We start from the raw sequence: 20,194 nt of genomic DNA, 5'->3' as shown, positions 1-20,194 counted from the left end.
TACATTCCCGCTATTGCCACTGACCCCGCCATATATAATCAAGTAAATAAATGGCGGCTCAGTCACTGTTGAACGTATGGGAGAATCCCACCTAGAACTTAAGTCTCCTTGGAGGATGATTCAACCCCAATTAGACATAAAACAGTGATATAATCATAATAGAAGCTGAAGAACACAACATTTGTAAAGAACTGTCCAACAAGCAGGGACACACTTCTTCCCATATACTCACAGATCACCGTGTTTCTGAAGAATTGGGGTTTGTACCACAGGATCTTCAACTTGTAACATCCCGAATTTGATCCCGGTGTATTTGCCTCTCATTCAGCCAGTGAAGGACTTCTTTTGAATCTTGAATAAAGCGCACAGAACCTCCGGCTACCACCCTTAACGTGGCAGGGTATTTCTTTGAATATAGAACATATATCTCTCAAATGTTTTTTGATATCAAGGAATCTGGCTCTTTGTTTCTGCACTTCTATAGAGTAATCTGGAAAGATTGAGATTTTGGATCCATTAATTATTAGATCTGGGTGATCCCTTGCCTGCCGCAGGATAATATCTCTGTTCTGATAGTGTAATGTTTTAGCCAGCACAGGTCTTTGTGGCAGCCCAGGAGGAAGAGGACAGGTTGGCGCCCTATGAGCTCCTTCTACAGCCTATAGGGGGTTTAAGGTTTCAGGCCCAATTTTTAATTTCCTCCAGTTTTCAAAGAATTCAGTAGGAGAGGAGCCTTCTATTTTTTAAGGCACACCAATAAGTGGTATATTATTGCATCTTGATCTATTTTCAAGGTCATCTGTTTCTGCCAGCCATGCTGATATTTGCTGTTCTACAAGCCTGTTCTCCTTGCTCATATCAGCTATCTGATCCTCAGGGGCGCTGACTCTGTCTTCCACGGCCCCTGCTGTTTTGTATTCTCTGCAGTTTGGTTCGATAAATTCCGGTTTGTATATCGCGGCGCTTCCAAATAGGGCCCAGTGGATATTTACATTCAGGATTTATTAATTAGAATATAAAATAGCAATGTACAACGCGTTTCTACTCATTACAGAGTCTTCATCAGGTACAATTTCGTAGTCATGCTTATGAAAAGTCTCTTCATTATATAAAGCACTGATCAGGTTCATCAGGGTCATGGACCGCCCAGTTAATTAATCATGTTAATTGAGTTGGTTTATGCATGTGATTAATTAATCATGCAATCTAAGGTTGTCTCTACTAGAGTAAAATCAAATAAAAATACAACAACAACTACAATAAAAATGCAACAACAACAAAAAAAAAAAAAAAAAAAAACACACAAAATACTTTCTTAAATGATTAAGAAGAAATAAAAGCCTGTTTTTGGTTAAAATGTTTAAAAGAATGTTTTTCTCCCCTGCATGTAGATCCAGTAACACTATCGCTCACTATTGACAGATTGTATTTAAGAGGAAAATCAGATTCATAATAATATTATGTTGTTCTTACTGACCTTCAGTGTGGTTATTATTTCTCTATTTAATGACTAATAAATATATGTTTATTGTTAATATATTCAAGGTCCTCTAATGTAAAGTGAACTCAGTGTGGTTCTGCCTGTTCAACTTTGTTTTTCTATCAAATATATTCAATTCTGTCATTTAATCCCTCTGGCTGTAGACACCGCATGCGATAAATCCAGAAGGATTCCTTTCTATTCAATGTTTGAATTCTATTCTGGGTGGAAACTGGTATGGATTCTACGGGGGTTATTTGAACTTCAAATTTCCCCCCGTGATTCTGCAGTAGATGGCGTGATAGGCTATGTGTTAAAAGCCCTATTTTGGCATTATGACGGTGTCCACTAAGGCGGTTTTGCACTTTTCTTATGGTACGACCGACGTATTGTAAACCGCATTTGCAAGTAATAACGTATATAACGTAGTCTGTTTGACAGGTGAGATACTGGCGAATTGGAAATTTTTCACCTGTACTATGACAGATAATCTTTTTGCAGCCGTGTGATATACATCTGCAACAGTTGCAAAATTTCTTTCTGCATTTGAATACTCCCACTGATTTGGTTGTATTGAATCTTTTTCGCTCAGATAAAGTGGGGATGTTTTTAAGTCGGCTTGGAGCTATCAAATTCCTGATGGTTTTTCCTCTTCTAAAGGTGATCCCTGGTCTTTCAGGTAGGGATTCTCTTAGAAGAGGATCTTGTTGCAGAATATACCAATATTTACTGAGTATTTTTCTGACATTTAAATTTTCCTTATTATAGGCTGTGATGAAGTTAAATCTCCATTTATTAGGTTGTAAAGGATTTTTTGTGAACCTTGTACTGTCATTGGGGAATTTTAAGGTGGTATCTGTTTTTAATTTGTGTTCCTTGCTCTTTTCCTTAATTTTTTCTGTCTTATTTGACTTATTTTTCATTGCCAAAAGGCAATCCTTCTGTGTCTTTTTTCTGTTGGTTTCATATGCTGCTGAAATTAGTTTTTTGGGGTACTTTTTTGTTTTAAACCGGTCTATAAGGACTTTTGCTTGTATATTATAGTCCTCTAGTTGTGTGTTATTTTTCCTTATACGTAAAAACTGGCTATAAGGGATGTTTTTTTTCCATTTGTGAAAATGTGCACTATTAAACTCTAAATATCCATTTGAATCTACTACTTTAAAGTATGTTTTTGTTATTAATGAGTTTTTTTTTAAACTGATTTCTTAAAAAAAACTCATTAATAACAAAAACATACTTTAAAGTAGTAGATTCAAATGGATATTTAGAGTTTAATAGTGCACATTTTCACAAATGGAAAAAAAACATCCCTTATGGGGACAGAAAAAATTAAGGAAAAGAGCAAGGAACACAAATTAAAAACAGATACCACCTTAAAATTCCCCAATTCCTCTTCTAAGAGAATCCCTACCTGAAAGACCAGGGATCACCTTTAGAAGAGGAAAAACCATCAGGAATTTGATAGCTCCAAGCCGACTTAAAAACATCCCCACTTTATCTGAGCAAAAAAGATTCAATACAACCAAATCAGTGGGAGTATTCAAATGCAGAAAGAAATTTTGCAACTGTTGCAGATGTATATCACACGGCTGCAAAAAGATTATCTGTCATAGTACAGGTGAAAAATTTCCAATTCGCCAGTATCTCACCTGTCAAACAGACTACGTTATATACGTTATTACTTGCAAATGCGGTTTACAATACGTCGGTCGTACCATAAGAAAAGTGCAAAACCGCCTTAGTGGACACCGTCACAATGCCAAAATAGGGCTTTTAACACATAGCCTATCACGCCATCTACTGCAGAATCACGGGGGGAAATTTGAAGTTCAAATAACCCCCGTAGAATCCATACCAGTTTCCAACCAGAATAGAATTCAAACATTGAATAGAAAGGAATCCTTCTGGATTTATCGCATGCGGTGTCTACAGCCAGAGGGATTAAATGACAGAATTGAATATATTTGATAGAAAAACAAAGTTGAACAGGCAGAACCACACTGAGTTCACTTTACATTAGAGGACCTTGAATATATTAACAATAAACATATATTTATTAGTCATTAAATAGAGAAATAATAACCACACTGAAGGTCAGTAAGAACAACATAATATTATTATGAATCTGATTTTCCTCTTAAATACAATCTGTCAATAGTGAGCGATAGTGTTACTGGATCTACATGCAGGGGAGAAAAACATTCTTTTAAACATTTTAACCAAAAACAGGTTTTTATTTCTTCTTAATCATTTAAGAAAGTATTTTGTGTGTTTTTTTTTTTTTTTTTTTGTTGCATTTTTATTGTAGTTGTTGTTGTATTTTTATTTGATTTTACTCTAGTAGAGACAACCTTAGATTGCATGATTAATTAATCACATGCATAAACCAACTCAATTAACATGATTAATTAACTGGGCGGTCCATGACCCTGATGAACCTGATCAGTGCTTTATATAATGAAGAGACTTTTCATAAGCATGACTACGAAATTGTACCTGATGAAGACTCTGTAATGAGTAGAAACGCGTTGTACATTGCTATTTTATATTCTAATTAATAAATCCTGAATGTAAATATCCACTGGGCCCTATTTGGAAGCGCCGCGATATACAAACCGGAATTTATCGAACCGATCTACTGAGCAAACAGGATCTTCCAACATGAGGACCTGATCCTTCCGGTAAAGCGTGCTGCAAGCCACAAGAGTCCACCACTACTAAACGTTAAACCTCAAGATTACTTAAAGGTGAGCAGTTTTCAGTTACCTCACCCTTATTTACAAATCCTAAAATATACTGCACTTAGATCTGCGCCGTTCCTTTTTCCATTTTCTCCCCTAGAAGCTGAGAGACAGCTTTACTAAATTCTCTGCAGTTTGCGACGTATATCTGCTATCTCATCTTTAAGACCACCAAACTGTACATTCAAAACAGAGAGGATTTACATGTACTACTGCCATGAAAACATCTATTGTAGCATGTTCCTCAGGTACCTGTATGTCATCTTTGTGAAGATTAGGCCGTGGGGCAGTGAGTACTGTGTCACATGCAGTTTCGCTGACTTTTCGCCCCTTCATTAATGCAGCTGCTTCTCCCATCTCCTCCTCACCCGACTCCTCTCCAGAGCCCATGCACAGGTGCGATGTAGCTGCTATAAGATCACCGTCACCTGCTGAGACCTGTGTTTCTGTGCAGGCAAATCACTCCAGCCTGACCAGCACTATCCTCCTCCTTGTCTCCCCTGCTCAATCTGTCTCCAACGTGACAACCGCGGTGTCATCTTGGAGCTGAGAGCCGCTTCTCCCGCAGTCTTTCTGTGGCTTTCCATGGTCATTTTTTTTTTCCTGGAGCAAAGTACTTCCACACTGAGCAAGATTTGACACAGTTCTCTGTATTTTCCATCTCTTGGGGGGGGCACTATATGGGGATTATTATATATAAATACGAAAAAAAAAACGAAGTCTCTTTTTTACTCACAGGATACTAAGGCTGGAAGGCTATTATAGCCAATAGAGTAAAAACCCAAGCGATTAAAGCCAAAATCCCCTTTCTCAAGAAAAGCCTGAATCAATCATAACTGTACTTAACTCCATTCCCATGGGTGGAGAGGAGTGAATACTCATTCTCTTTAGTAGCAGGCACAGTGTTCACCGAGCAGCAGCAACCAGCTATGGCTACTGCCTGTGCCCTGCTCCTCCGCTGCCGCCCCCCCTCCACAGCCAGAATGTATTATCCGGGCTATAAGATACACCCCCCACTTTACTCCAAAATTTTGGAGGAAAAAAGTGTGTCTTATAGTCCAAAAAATATGGTACTTTTGAGCTACAGTGCAAAGGTCAGAAGCGCCATATTGAAGTTCAGATTTTGCTGTACTGGTTTGAGAGTACCATGTCACATTGGCAGAGCCCTTGAAATGCCAGAACAGCAGACCCATCCCCATAAGAGACCCCATTTTACAAATTAAACTTATTAATGAATTCATCTAGGGGTGAAATGATCAAATTGACACCACAGGTGGGTCACAGAATTTTATACCATTGGGCAGTGAAGAAAAAAATAATTACATTTTTACCACCAAAATTTAGTGTTAGCCCCAGATTTTACATTTTCACAAGGGGAAATGACAAAAATGGCACCAAAATTTGTCCCACAATTTCTGCTGAATGTAGAAATACCCCATATGTGGCTGTACAGTACTGCTTAGCCATACCGAGACTCGGGAGGGGCAGATCGCTATTTTCCTACTGGAGCACAGATTTTCCTAGAATAGTTTGCGGACTCCATATACAGAGCCCCTTACTGCTAGAAAAGCAGAATCCCCTCTCAATTTACCCTATTTTGGAAATGATAACCCCTTTTGGGAATTTATCTACAGGTGTAGTGACGATTTTGACTCAATGGGTGTTTTCCAGAAACAAGCAGCAGTGGATGTTGCTGAATGAAAACTGCAAACTGCCATTGTATTCCCCAGTACGGTGTAGTGCCCATACATTGTGCCCAGCTCGTGCTTCTGGAGACATGCACCCTTAAATTAGGCGGGTTGTCATCACTACAGAAATGACAAACATATAGATGCTAAATGTGGTTTAGGCACACTGGGGCTCAGAAGGGAGGTGAGTACTTGGATTTGGGAGCGCAGAATTTACTGAATTTCCTTTGGGGGGGCGAGGAGCCATAGCGCTCTTCCAGAGCCTTTGTACTACCAATAACGTGGAAGCCTCCTATATTTCCATTGACAGATGACGGACCTGAGTAGGGACTCGCTTTTTTATGGATTGATTTGAAGCATTTTTTGGGAACATTTTACATAACATTTGGGATCACATTTATCCTGCGCTCTACGCTGAGCCCTTATATTGGGGTTTCCATGTAAATCTCCGAGAGACATGATTCAAATGAAACCCAGAGGGACCCATTAACTAAAAGGAGGCAGCAGAGTTACTCTGAACTCAGTCTGGCCTCAGTTCAGTGGTGTCCTTTTTTTCAGAAGTGCACAAAACTGTGGCAGACTTCGCTTTTATGCAGACCTAAAAAGACGGACACCGCCGGATCACAGGCCGAACGGTGTCCACAGTGCCTCCTTCTGCCTCATTGTAGGGAATCTTCTGCCAGGGGTTCTGTTTGAATCACGTATTTCAGAGATCTACACAGAAACCCTGGGTGTAACTCTGCGTGCTCTTATATTGGGGTTTCCATGTAAATCTCCGAGAGACATGATTCAAATGAAACCCAGAGGGACCCATTAACTAAAAGGAGGCAGCAGAGTTACTCTGAACTCAGTCTGGCCTCAGTTCAGTGGTGTCCTTTTTTTCAGAAGTGCACAAAACTGTGGCAGACTTCGCTTTTATGCAGACCTAAAAAGACGGACACCGCCGGATCACAGGCCGAACGGTGTCCACAGTGCCTCCTTCTGCCTCATTGTAGGGAATCTTCTGCCAGGGGTTCTGTTTGAATCACGTATTTCAGAGATCTACACAGAAACCCTGGGTGTAACTCTGCGTGCTCAGCACAGAGTGCAGGATAGATGTGTACGGAGCCTTACTGAGATCTTTGGGAGACAGAATGAACAAATCAGCAGCAGCAGTGTACTGTCACACACTAAAAGACGCTATTTATTGTAAAAACTAGTTTTTTTATCGCCATATTTTGAGAACTATAATTTTTCCATATTTCTGCTAGCAGAGTAATGTAAGGGCTTGTTTTTTGCGGGACAAACGGACGTATTTATTGGTACCATTTTCGTACACATGACATTTTTGATCACTTTCTATTCCGATTTTTGGGTGGCAGAATGAACGAAAAACAGCAATTCAGGAGTTGTTTTTTTTAAGCCATTCAGAGTGTGGTAAAATTAATAAGGCAGCTTTTTCTTCGGGTCGGTACGATTACAGTGATACCACATTTATGATACCATCTTTTTTTTTGTTTTGACGCTTTTACCCAATGATACAAACTATTTTATAGATAAAATAATTATTTTTGCATCACTTTATCCTGAGAGCTGTAACTTTTTTATTTTTAGGCTAAGGGAGCTGTATCACGGCTTATTTTGCCAGACAAGATGATGTTTTCAGCGATACCATTTTTCTTTACATTCGTCTTTTTAATCGCGTTTTAATCCACTTTTTCTTGATCGCAGCATTTAGGGGTTAAAGTACTGGGAGTGGTGTGGGCACTGCTCTTGTCACTGAGTGCCGGGTGTCAGCTGTCAGAATTAGTTGACACCCGGCGGCGATCATGCGTGCACAGTACCTACCGACCTGAACGTATGGATACATCCAAGGTCGTAAAGGGTTAAGAACCATCTGAGATAGACTTAGACACTAACAAAAAAAGAAGAATATCAGTTACACTAACTAAAACCACAGATAGACTAAACAAAAAAGAAAAAACAACCTTAAAGACAAGGAAGACAAATAAGAGGTCAATTATGTGACCTACTCAACCTGAGAGGCAGAAAACAGGATCTCAGTGGAGAGTATTTTGTCGATGCCGAGATAGGCCAAATACATGCCTAGGTCACCTCAGCCGTCTTTTCCTTTTTTCTGGAAGGGACAGTTTGCCAGTCATTCTCCCTGCCTCGTGGGTTCAAATTTTCCTCTTGAGGATGATCTGGGATGTTGAGGTCCCTTCGTCTCAGTAGGTCTCTACCCTCTTCGTATGTTGTGATGGAGTGCCAGGCATTGCTGTGGTTAATGAGGAGATATAAGGGGAAGCCCCATCTGTAAATGATCGAGTTCTCCCGGAGATTAAAGGTAATGGGGACAGATTCCTGCAAAAGCGAAGGCTAGTAGAGGACACATCAGAGAAAATCTTCACTTGGTTGAAGGTTTTGGGGAGTTACCCTTTCCTTCTTGAGCAGAAGAGCAGGTACTCTTTAACATGAAAGAAGTGGATTCTGGTTAGGACATCCCGTGGAGCAGTCTCTGGAAGGTGTTTAGGGCACGGGACCCTAAGGCTTTGTCAATAATCATATCATGGCTGGAGCAGTCTGGTTATCATACCTGGGTAATGGGACAGTGCTAAATAAGGGCACGGGCTGCCAGTGCACTGCAGTCAAGGGGCAATCTTCTTCAGCTTCCAAGTCATGCCCCCCTCACTGTCAAATTTTAATTCAGAAAGTCAAAATCATTAAGAAATGGCTCATTTCATAACTAAACCTGACAACTTTTGAAAATATGTAAAACAATGTTACATGATCTGAAAGATCCTTGAGCTAGTCGGGTGGAAGGTCCTTCAGCTGCTCACTCAGGACAGGCAACCTCTGATGGTTCCGGTTCCTTCCTTTCCTGCACTGCACCAATCAGTTACATAAGTGTGGGGCTAGAGGAGAGAGAGCAGTTCTCTCAGTGATCAGAAAGGGCAGTGTCTCAGCGTTCTCCTCTGTCACAGGAAGCTGCCTCCAGTCTATAACACCCAATCACTTATTAGCAAGATTTGTTTCTTGCTAAAAATGTATCTTATAGGCCACGGGATCTGAGTATTAGTGTTTTTATTTAATCAAGGCAAACATGAGGAATGACAAGGGGTTGTGGTAGTAGTGGACAACCCCTTTAAGAAGATACAATTTTCAGTTAAAACATTCCAACATTCTGAACATTAAAAAATATTCTCCCCTGTGTGACTTCTCTGAAGTTTATTAAGAATTGTTTCCCCAAGTAAAAAATTTCTCAAATTAAGAAAATAAAAATGGTTTTTACCCTGTGTGACGTCTCTGGTGACTAAGAAGAGATTTATTCACAAAACATTTTCCACATTCTGAACTGGAGAAAGACTTTTACCCTGTGTGAGTTCTCTGGTGCCTAACAAAACTTGATTTCTGTGTAAAAGATTTCCCACATTCTGAGCATGAAAAAGGCTTCTCACCAGTGTGAGTTCTCTGATGTTGAATAAGACATAATTTCTCTGTAAAACATTTCCCACATTCTGAACATGAAAAACGCTTCTCCCCTGTGTGAATTCTCTGATGTCTGGTAAGACTTGGTTTCTCTGTAAAACATTTCCCACATTCTGAACATGAAAAAGGCTTCTCCCCTGTGTGAATTCTCTGATGTTTGATCAGACTTGATTTATCTACAAAGCATTTCCCACATTCTGAACATGAAAAACTCTTCTCCCCTGTGTGAATTTTCTGATGGCCAAGAAGATGCGCTTTCTGGTTAAAACATTTCCCACATTCGGAACATGAAAACGGCTTCTCCCCTGTGTGAGTTCTCTGGTGAGTAACAAGATATGAATTCCAAACAAAACATTTACCACATTCTGAACATGAAAATGGCTTTTCCCCTTTGTGAGTTCTCTGGTGACTAACAAGGTCTGATTTCTCTTTAAAACATTTCTCACACTTGGAACAAGAAAATATATTCTCCGCTGTGTGAAATTGTTGATGTTTTAGAAAAGACTTTTGGAGGGGAAAACTATTTCCATATTTTGAACGTGAAAATGGCTTCTTTGTTTTAGGAGCAGTTCGTTTTTTAATGCTTATTTTGTGACTTTGATTTTCCTTAGTAGTCGGTAATGAATCAGAAGACAGGACCTGTTTCAAAAGATCAGATGACAGATCTTTGCTGTGAAGGGATGATGGTAAATCTGGAGTAATGGCATTCACTTCAATTGTATCCTGTGGGATCTCAAGATCATCCGATTTGAAAATTGAAGATGTCAGCTGTCCCTCTGATCTCCTGGTACAGTCATCTGCCAAGAATAAAACCAATTATTATTTTTGAATTAAAAAGGCTTAAATTTTATATTTTTGAACATTTCTACTTAAATTATCCATATCCTGTGCTGGGCTGATTGCAAGCACTACAAGTCAAAAAACAACCAGCGAGGCTGCCGAGCGTGAAGAGGCTGGATTGAGCGTCCCAGAGGCTGCAGCTAAGTACAAAGGCGGCAGTAAAGTACATAGTTAAACGCAATAACATAGTTTAACACCAGAGCATAGTTTGGTGTTTTCCTTACTAACCTTCTATTTGTTTTTCTGCTTTTACTTGTATTGTTTATCACCATATAGTATGTGCTCCATGGGCAATGCTACCAGGTGTGTGTCTTGTGAGATGTATGCATGCTTTGAACAGCCGTTTGAGGGTGAAAAAGTCTGCGCTCGATGTCAACGAGTTACATATTTGTAAGCCCAGATACCGGATCTAAACGTGCAGCTAGCGACACTCAGGAGCATTGCAAACCTGGACAGGAGTTTAGAGCTCACTGAGATTGTGCTGGTTAGGGCCAGTGATATGGAGGCGGGTGGAGGTGGGGAAGACCAGAATAGAGAAGTATGTAGCTGGGTAAATGTTACAAGAAGGGGTAGGGGGAAAAGTGCCAGGAAGCCCAGTCCTGATCTGGCACAACCTAGTAAATATGCCTGTTTGGCTGATATTAGGATTGCTATCCCAGGACTGGGATCACTAAAGCAGGACGCTCCTAGCAACCAGGAAGATGACTGTTGTAGGATGGAGGGTAATAGGAGTGCAGCAAAGACCAGACAGATGGTGGTAGGAGACTCTATAAATAGGCGGACAGACGGAGTCATCTGCCGCCGAGACCGTGAATGCCGAACAGTGTGTTGTCTGCTGGTTGCTCGGGTTCAACATATAGCGGATCGGATACACAGATTGCTGGGTGGGTTTGGACAAAACTCAGCAGTCATGGTACACATTGGTACTAATGACAAAGTTAGAGGGAGGTGGAAGGTCCTTAAAAATGATTACGGGGAACTAGGAGAGAAGCTGAAGGCCAGGACCTCCAAGAAATACTGTCGGTGCCACATGCGTCACTAGATAGACAGCGGGAGCTTAGGGAGATAAACAAGTAGCTTAGACATTGGTGCAGGAAAGAAGGGTTTGGGTTCATGGAGACCAAGGCCGACCTTCTCACCAGTCCGGTGACAGGGAGCAGGTGGATGCTGGTTGACTTCAGTAATAATCTCTTTTACAATTAGATTTTTGCCCTAGTTTTTACTCAATATTTATTCCTGTACAAAGGACCTTTTTGAATGAATTAAATTTAATGTAATTGACTCCTGGATGTAATGGAATCATGTTATTTTGAAAAAGAGGTGATGTTTTGATTAAAAATGACTATGAATTATATATAATCATATGAAATAATCATGTTCAAAAGGGGATACTTAAAGGGACTATGAACTATATGTAATCATCAGACTAACCATTCATTAGTTACTAAATATTTTAGTGACCTGTCTGCACATCCTGTATATGTTAATTCTGATAGATATATATCACTTGCACTTTATATTTATATAATTATATACATATTCCCTTTACTATATCCCATTATGGCTAATAAGTAATACATCATACATACTCCTCTGTATGCGTTACCCCCTGATTCCCTCATTTGAGCTTCATTTTTATCTTATTTGTATTGTTGTATGTTTTTTAATTTGTCTATGCTTGTGCCCTTTTGAATTTTTATTACATTAATTGCTATAAAATAAAAAATATTTTTATATGACTTTTTTGTCCAGTGAATATTGTTTTGTTGGTCTATTGATCTTGTGTTTAGATATTGTGAATTTATTTTCTTGGTAACTCTGAGAAACCCCTTCTGTTTTGTAGGATTTATTCTACTGTAGGGAAGGGCCGCATCTCAATGGGGAGGGAGCAGCTATGCTGGGGGGAAAATGGTCAGACGGATGGAGGAGCTTTTAAACTAGGATCTGGGGGGAGGGAGGGTATGCGTGCTTATAAGGGGATAGATAGACTAGACCAGGGATCTCAAACTCAGCTGGGCATATGGGCCGCACACGGAAAAACATTTAATTTGGGGGGTCCGCATTATTTGCATGACAAAGTGACATTTTTAGTGATACCATTTTATTTTTTATACACCTTTTGAATTGGTCCTCATCTTGCAGACATGGTCTCCCATCCAGGTTGCCCATATTGCAGACATGGTCTCCCATCCAGGTTCCCCATATTGCAGACATGGTCTCCCATCCAGGTCCCCCATATTGCAGACATGGTCTCCCATCCAGGTCCCCCATATTGCAGACGTGATCTCCCATCCAGGTCCCCCATATTGCAGACGTGGTCTCCCATCCAGGTCCCCCATATTGCAGACGTGGTCTCCCATCCAGGTCCCCCATATTGCAGAGGTGGTCCCAATATAGCAGGCATGGTCTCCCATCCAGGTCCCCTTGCAGACATGGTCTCCCATCCAGATCCCCCATATTGCAGACATGGTCCCCCATATTGCAGACATGGTCCCCCATATTGCAGACATGGTCCCCCATATTGCAGACATGGTCCTCCCATCCAGGTCCCCCATATTGCAGACATGGTCCCCCATATTGCAGACATGGTCCTCTCATCCAGGTCCCCCATATTGCAGACATGGTCCCCCATATTGCAGACATGGTCCCCCATCCTGGTCCTTATCTTGCAGACATGTCCCCCCCATACTGCACACAGGGTCCGTCCGTCCCCCATACTGCGCACAAGGTCCGTCCGTCCCCCATACTGCGCTAAGGGTCCCCATCCCCCCATACTGCGCTAAGGGTCCCCATCCCCCCATACTGCACTAAGGGTCCCCGTCCCCCCATACTGCGCTCAGGGTCCCCGTCCCCCCATACTGCGCTCAGGGTCCCCGTCCCCCCATACTGCGCACAGGGTCTCTGTCCCCCATACTGCGCACAGGGACCCTGTCCCCCCCCATACTGCGCACAGTGCCCCCCCCATACTGAGCACAGGTCCCCTGTGCTGTATTTCACATGACAGAGAAAAAAAAAAAAAAGATTCTCACCTGTCCTCCGTTCCCTCGGCGTCCTTTCTGCACCTGTGGCCCGCAGGCACAGACCCCGTAATGATCGCGGCTCTCTCCAGCAGCCGCCGACATCAGCGCTGTAATGCAGTGTATTGCCGCGCAGAGACCGGCTCTCTGCACAGCAATACCAGTATCAGCCGCCGGCCTATCAGACGCCAGCAGCTGATATCTGCGTCCCAGCGCAGTAGCGTATGACGTCACTGCCATGCGCAGATGTCAGCTGCTGGCCTCTGATAGGCCGGCGGCTGATACTGGTATTGCTGTGCAGAGGGCCGGTCTCTGCGCGGCAATACACTGCACTACTGCGCTGATGTCGGCGGCTGCTGGAGAGAGCCATGATCGTTATGGGGTCTATGTGCCTGCGGGCCGCAAGAAGCAGCCGGAGGGGCAACAGTGTTTGAGACCCCTGGACTAGACAGAGAGAGTGGGACAGCAGGGGCAATAGAGCATCTAGGGTGGGGCTAGGATATGCAAGGAATGTAGGGAGCTGAGTAGGAGTAGCAAATGTGCTAATTGTATTAAATGTCTGCTGGCAAATGCAAGAAGTCTTGCAAACAAAATGGCTGAACTGGAGGCTCTTATGTCGGTCATGAAATATGATGTGGTAGGTATTACGGAAACCTGGCTGGAAAAAGCCATGACTGAAGCCATGACTGGGTGACAAACATGGAGGGATTACATTTAGAAAGGATAGGAAAGACAAAAAAGGTGGAGGGATGCGTATTTTCGTAAGATCCAACTTAAAACGTGTTCAATGATAACATTGGGAGAAGCTGCGACAATGTAGAGTCAGTTTGGGTAAATATACATGGGGATGGTCATAATGGAAAGCTGCTAAGAGGAGTTTGTTACAAGCCTCCTAATATAGCTGAACTGGTAGAGGACAAAATGATGGAACAAATTAAAAATGCAGCAAATAATAATAGGGTCCTTATTATGGGGGATTTTAACTATCCAGATTTTCAATGGGACACAGAATCTTCCAGTTGTGCTAAAAGCTACAAATTCTTATCCACAGTTCAGGACAATTACCTCTCTCAGCTCGTAGATGAACCAACCAGGGGAGGTAATCTGCTGGATCTGGTGCTGTCATATAGACCAGATACAATTTCAGATCTAGAGGTCCGGGAGCATTTGGGAAACAGCGACCATAATATGATAAGTTTCAATGTAATATTCAATAAAACATTTCAAAAAGGAAATGCAAAAACCTGAAACTTTAGGAAAGCTGATTTCAACAAATTAAGGGAAGAGCTTAATTGTGTAGACTGGGACCATGTCATGGTAACTGGGGATAGATACCAAACGTAAATGGGGCATGTTTAAGGAAATACTTTGGACTTTGCAAAGGCATTCGATACTGTATCACATAACAGCCTTATACTGAAGCTACAGAAGAAAGGACTTAGATGGGTAAGGAATTGGCTAAATGATAGGAAACAAAGGGTTGTCATAAATGGCACATTCTCTAAATGGGACATAGTCAGCAGTGGGGTGCCGCAGGGATCTGTGCTAGGACCAATTCTCTTTAACCTCTATTAATGACCTGGGGGATGGGATTGTGAGTAAAACGTCAGTTTTTGCTGACGATATCAAACTATGTAGGATATTGAAATCTGATCTTGACATTACGATATTGCAGAATGATCTGGATAAGATGACTGAATGGACAAACACTTGGCAGATGAGGTTTAATGTAGATAAATGTAGTGTAATGCACACAGGATGGAGTAATCCTATGGCTACATATACATTAAATGGGAGTATACTCAGGACTACAGAACAGGAGAAGGATTTGGGTATTCTGGTTACAAGTACTCAATGTCAAGCAGCTGCCGCAAAAGCAAACAACATTTTAGGGTGTATAAAAAGAGAAATAAAATCCTGCGATCCCAACGTGTTACCCCTTTATAAATCACTGGTGAGGCCACATCTGGAATATGGAATCCAGTTTTCGGCTCCACATTTCAAAATGGATATTCAGAAGTTAGAGTCAGTTCAAAGGTGGCAACTAGATTATTACAAGGGATGTAGGCTTCTCATATGATGAGAGGTTGGAAAAGTTGAGCTTGTTTAGCTTAGAAAAACGACGGATCTCACTGACATGTATAAATATATGTGTGGTCAGTACAAAGGTGTAGCACATGACTTATTCCTTCCAAAGACTAAGGACCAGGGGGCAATCATTACTGGTGGAAGAAAGGCGATTCCGGCACCTAAACAGTAAAGGGTTCTTTACAGTCAGAGCAGTCGGACTGTGGAATGCCCTACTACAGGAGGTAGTAATGGCCGACACTATAACAGCTTTCAAAAAAGGGCTGGATGATTTCCTCGCTACAGGTAATATGGTGTCCTAGAGTTAAATTAGACAAAATGTTACACCTATAGTAGTACATTTGATCCAGGGTTCCTGTACTGATCGCCTTTCTCGGGGTCAAGAAGGAATTTTTCCCCATGATGCAAATTGGCTGAATGTATCCTTGGTTTTTTGCCTCCTTCTGGATCAAAAGATTTAGGTACAGGGATTTTAGTAATACAATAACAGTAATACAAAAAATAAAACTAATTAAAAATTATTTATGGTTATTTGTAATTGTAATAGTGCAGTAATAATAAAAATGGTAATCCATTTGTGAGGCCTAGTTCCAGTAACTTAGTGTAGTGTTGGTATGGGGAGTACAATTGGGGGAGAAAGGTTGAACTTGATGGACCTAGGTCTTTATCCAATCTACGTTACTATGTTACACTATCTGACTTCCAAACAAGAACCCATGTATCTAGCTAATATCTTTCAGTACAAGGGCGCACACTCAGCAGCGTCTGTGTCCTTCAGTAACATGGATAAAATGGCGCTGAGGGAACATGGCCGGTTTTTATATCGAGAGGAAATGTGATTTCAGCAGCGAATTGCAGAAGCCCTTGTATCTGGACACTGTGGATGCTTCCTGCGCTCTGACTGGCTAGCCACGCATTCCTGACTTAAAGTTACCGGCTACAGGACAAAATAAATAAATAAAAAAATTACAAGCGCACCACTGATCTATCACCCCACTCATCTGCCACATCCCCCCGCTCATCATAAACAAGCACTATGCTAGCCAAACTGTTCAAAACGCTGTAGTTGCCCCGCAATCACGTTCCCGCATTTATTCCCCGAACTTTGCTGATTTTTTCCAATTTTAAGAAATTTTGCTTGCATTTCCGATCATGAATCCGAATGTGCCATATTCGTATCAAATTGAGGCTGCGTGCCCACAATGCGTTTTTCAAGCGTTTTTGCTGTGGAAACGCTTGAAAAACGCTTGGTAATACGTGCCCCATGGTCCCCAATGACAATCCGCATGTTCTGTGCCTATGCTGCTTAATTTTCCGCAGGGGATTTTATGTGCGGGAAAATCCACAGCATCTCCATTATTTTTGCGTTTATGCATGCGGAATTGCCTACTCAATGCATTAGAAAAACGCATGGCAATTCCGCATGTCAAAAACGCGCCAAAAACAAGTGTTAGATTCCGCACGCGTTTTTTCTGGCAAGGAGATGCAGAAATGAAGCGGAAATTTTCCGCTTCGTTTCTGCATTGAGGGCACATAACCTTAGGTTGTAAGATTGGATTTCGAATAAATTCGCTCATCACTACTCACCAAGCTGCTTGCCTATTGTCCTGTAGCCAATCCCAGCCTTGTGCAGGTCTACAGGTGTCCTTAGACATCTCTTTGGTCTTGGCCATGGGGGAGAGATTGGAGTGTGATTGATTGATTGAGTGTGTGGACAGGTGTCTTTTATACAGGTAACGAGTTCAAACAGGTGCAATTAATACAGGTAATGAGTGCAGAGTAGGATGGCTTCTTAAAGAAAAACTAACAGGTCTGTGAGAGAACAGAATTCTTGCTGGTTGGTAGGTGATCAAATATTTATTTAATGCAATAAAATACAATTTAATTATTTAAAAATCATACAATGTGATTTTCTGGATTTTTTTTAAGATTCTGTCTCTCATAGGTGAAGTGTACCTACGATAAACTTGCAAAATCAGCAGTGTATCAAATACTTATTTTCCCCACAGTAGCAGCAGCTATGGACGTCCATCACGATAGCTTCATCCTCATCGCTAATGCTATAATATGAGAAGTTCAGCTAACAGGCTCTAATGATTGGCATTATCTAGGAGACTGTCTATTGTACTATATGATTGCTGAAAAGATTAGGGATAAAGCAAGAGAATCTCTCAATATCCTATAACTGCTGCTACAAGCACAAGATAAGAGAAACTGACAATGTGTCGGCTTCATGAATTTTAAAGCTTACCACGGTGAATTTATTCACAGTTCTCCTGAATAAATTGTTCTGTTAGATAGAAACGGTAGGAAGATCTATTATCCTGATTAAACAAACATAATTGATATATATTGCAATAATCTTGAGTGACAAACTCTTTACTACTAATATCCTAGCTGACTTTCAGTTCTGGGACCATTGAGTCAATAATTTTTACATTTTGCTACTATATTTCTAGTTTTAATCGTGAAAAAATAAAAGTTAATTTTTACCATTTACTCCAATTGGATTAGTCTGTGAAATTTGGAAATATAAGTTTTGGAGATATATAATAATTTGTCAGAGCAGTGAATGGATTTACAGATCTGGGCAGTTAAAGGTCAGCATCTCCTAATCCCAGGGGGGAGGTGGATCCTCCAGGATGTAAGTTCTATAGAAAAGGGCTTTCATAATTCACAAAGTCATTTGAACAGTTTTCGGTGGAAGAGAATGTTGTACTTTAATGGAAAAATGGTGATCACACGACCTATAAAGCAGCCACAGCCGGTGACTGAGAAGAATCTGTGACTTTTCTACATTTAGTGGTTACTACTCACCTGGGTGGTCATATGTAGGAATCCCCTCTTTACACCGCTCATCACCCCTTACATATGTCTCTGTAGTATTAATATGGGTCAGATCTTCACCCTGAAACAAATATTGTAAAAGTCACAAACAGATAAGAAGTCACATCTATGATCAGCTCTAATCCTGCCATCTCCTCCGTTCTCATTACACAAGTATAAAACATATAATACTGGTGGATAAAACAAGACTGAACACAAGACCTTCACAGCCGTCTACACATCATAGGGGAGATCTCATGACACCTTCTCTCCATCTACCTGATGATCCTGAGGAACATTGGGATCTTCTTGTTTACAGTCATGTGGAAGAAAAGGACGGGGACATCTCTCTGGTGTTGTCCTCTTACTGGATCGATCTGGAGGAAACACATACAAGGACTGAATTCATTCTTTACATACAGATAATTATAGTCCGTGTGTATTTAGTCCTGTCTATTACCTGGTGATGTGAGGGGCTGGGGAACCTCCATCATGACGTCCTTGTACAGATCTTTGTGTCCTTCTAAATACTCCCACTCCTCCATGGAGAAATAGACGGCGACATCCTGACACCTTATAGGAACCTGACACATATAATGATACCGTCATCCCCCCGATCCCTCCATAGCACTACTGTATAATGTCCCAGCATTCCCAGCAGTGTCACCTCTCCAGTCAGCAGCTCAATCATCTTGTAGGTGAGTTCTAGGATCTTCTGGTCATTGATATCCTCATGTATCAGGGGGTGAGGTGGAGGCCCAGTGATTGGGCTCAGGGGTCTTCCCCATCCCTCAGACACAGGTGCCTGACAGCGCTCACTATAGGTCTTCTTCACTACTGTATAATCCTGGTAATGGAGAGACACATTAATAAATCTCACTCCAGACATTTCCAGAGTCCTCACCTCTCCAGTTCTGTCCATCTGTTATTCCCATAGATAAGAATGATGTAATGTGACGTCATCAGAATCTCTCACCTCTCCAGTAAGCCGGAAGAGGATCTCTAGAGTGAGGTGTAATATCCTCTCCGCCATCTTGTCTCTGTCCATATCCATCCTTGATGGGTAAATCAGGAAAATTCTCTTATATAGAAGATATTCACTGAGAGGGTCCGATATTGTAGAGACCTGAATGAGAAGAAGATGAGACGATGTAACATTATAAAAATCCTGTGTGATAATACAATTACTGGAGATAATAAGGGAAACATATGAGGAGATATATTATTTTACAGTATCTAGTTTTCTTCTTTACATCTAGTAATAAAACCTATATATTTTAGACCACAGACCACAAGCAGTTTCTTCCTTGGAGTCTGTAGCTGAATATGTTTCTCATAGACTCATCTTCCATAACGCTAATTCGCGTCTCATTTAAATCTTTATGACAACCCAAAACATCCAAATAACCCTGATCAAAAGTTCACATACCCTGGTGATTTTGGCCTGATAACATGCACAGAATTTGACACAAATGGGTTTGAATGGCAACTAAAGGTAACATCCTCACCTGTAACCTGTGTGCTTGTAATCAGTGTGTGTGCATAAAAGCTGAGTGAGTTTCTGGGATCCAGACAGACTCTTGCATCTTTCATCCAGCCACTGACGTTTCTGGATTGTGAGTGAAAAGAATTGTCAACGGATCTACGAGAAAAGGTAGTTGAACTATATAACACAAGAAAGGGATACAAAAAAAAATAGCCAAGGAATTGATAATGCCAGTCAGCAGCATTCAAACTATGAATAACAAATGGAAAATAAGGGGCTCTGTAAAAACCAAACCATGGTCAGGCAGACCAACAAAAATTTCAGCCACAACTGCCAGGAAAATTGTTTGGGATTCAAAGAAAAACCCACAAATAACATCAGCTGTAATTCATGACTCTATGAAAACTAGCGGGGTGGCTGTTTCAAGATGCACAATAAGGAGGCAATTAAAGAAAAATGGGTGCATGGTCGCCAGAAGAAAGCCATTACTGCGCAAATGCCACAAAGCATCTCGCCTACAATACGCCAAACAGCACAGAGACAAGTCTCAAAACTTC

General features: G+C 41.3%; 1 protein-coding gene across 1 annotated transcript in view; it reads right to left on the bottom strand.

Moving 5' to 3' along the window:
• LOC141192432 (uncharacterized) overlaps positions 1 to 19,802 on the bottom strand; it is a 56,106-nt gene extending 36,304 nt beyond the window's left edge. The window contains exons 1-7 of the mRNA XM_073661956.1: positions 19,660 to 19,802; positions 19,128 to 19,277; positions 18,819 to 18,998; positions 18,612 to 18,735; positions 18,431 to 18,528; positions 18,143 to 18,233; positions 9,296 to 10,177 (exon numbers count right to left, since the gene is read on the bottom strand). Coding sequence (XP_073518057.1) covers positions 9,296 to 10,177; positions 18,143 to 18,233; positions 18,431 to 18,528; positions 18,612 to 18,735; positions 18,819 to 18,998; positions 19,128 to 19,205 — 1,453 coding nt within the window. The 5' untranslated portion in view covers positions 19,206 to 19,277; positions 19,660 to 19,802. The remainder of the gene's footprint in view (positions 1 to 9,295; positions 10,178 to 18,142; positions 18,234 to 18,430; positions 18,529 to 18,611; positions 18,736 to 18,818; positions 18,999 to 19,127; positions 19,278 to 19,659) is intronic.
• Between the last annotated feature and the right edge of the window lie 392 nt (positions 19,803 to 20,194).

Source organism: Phyllobates terribilis, unplaced genomic scaffold (assembly GCF_046119375.1).
Source record: "Phyllobates terribilis strain yellow unplaced genomic scaffold, ASM4611937v1 Scaffold_61__1_contigs__length_8056638, whole genome shotgun sequence".
Classification (NCBI taxonomy): Eukaryota; Metazoa; Chordata; class Amphibia; order Anura; family Dendrobatidae; genus Phyllobates; species Phyllobates terribilis.
This window is presented reverse-complemented; position numbering and strand designations above follow the sequence as displayed.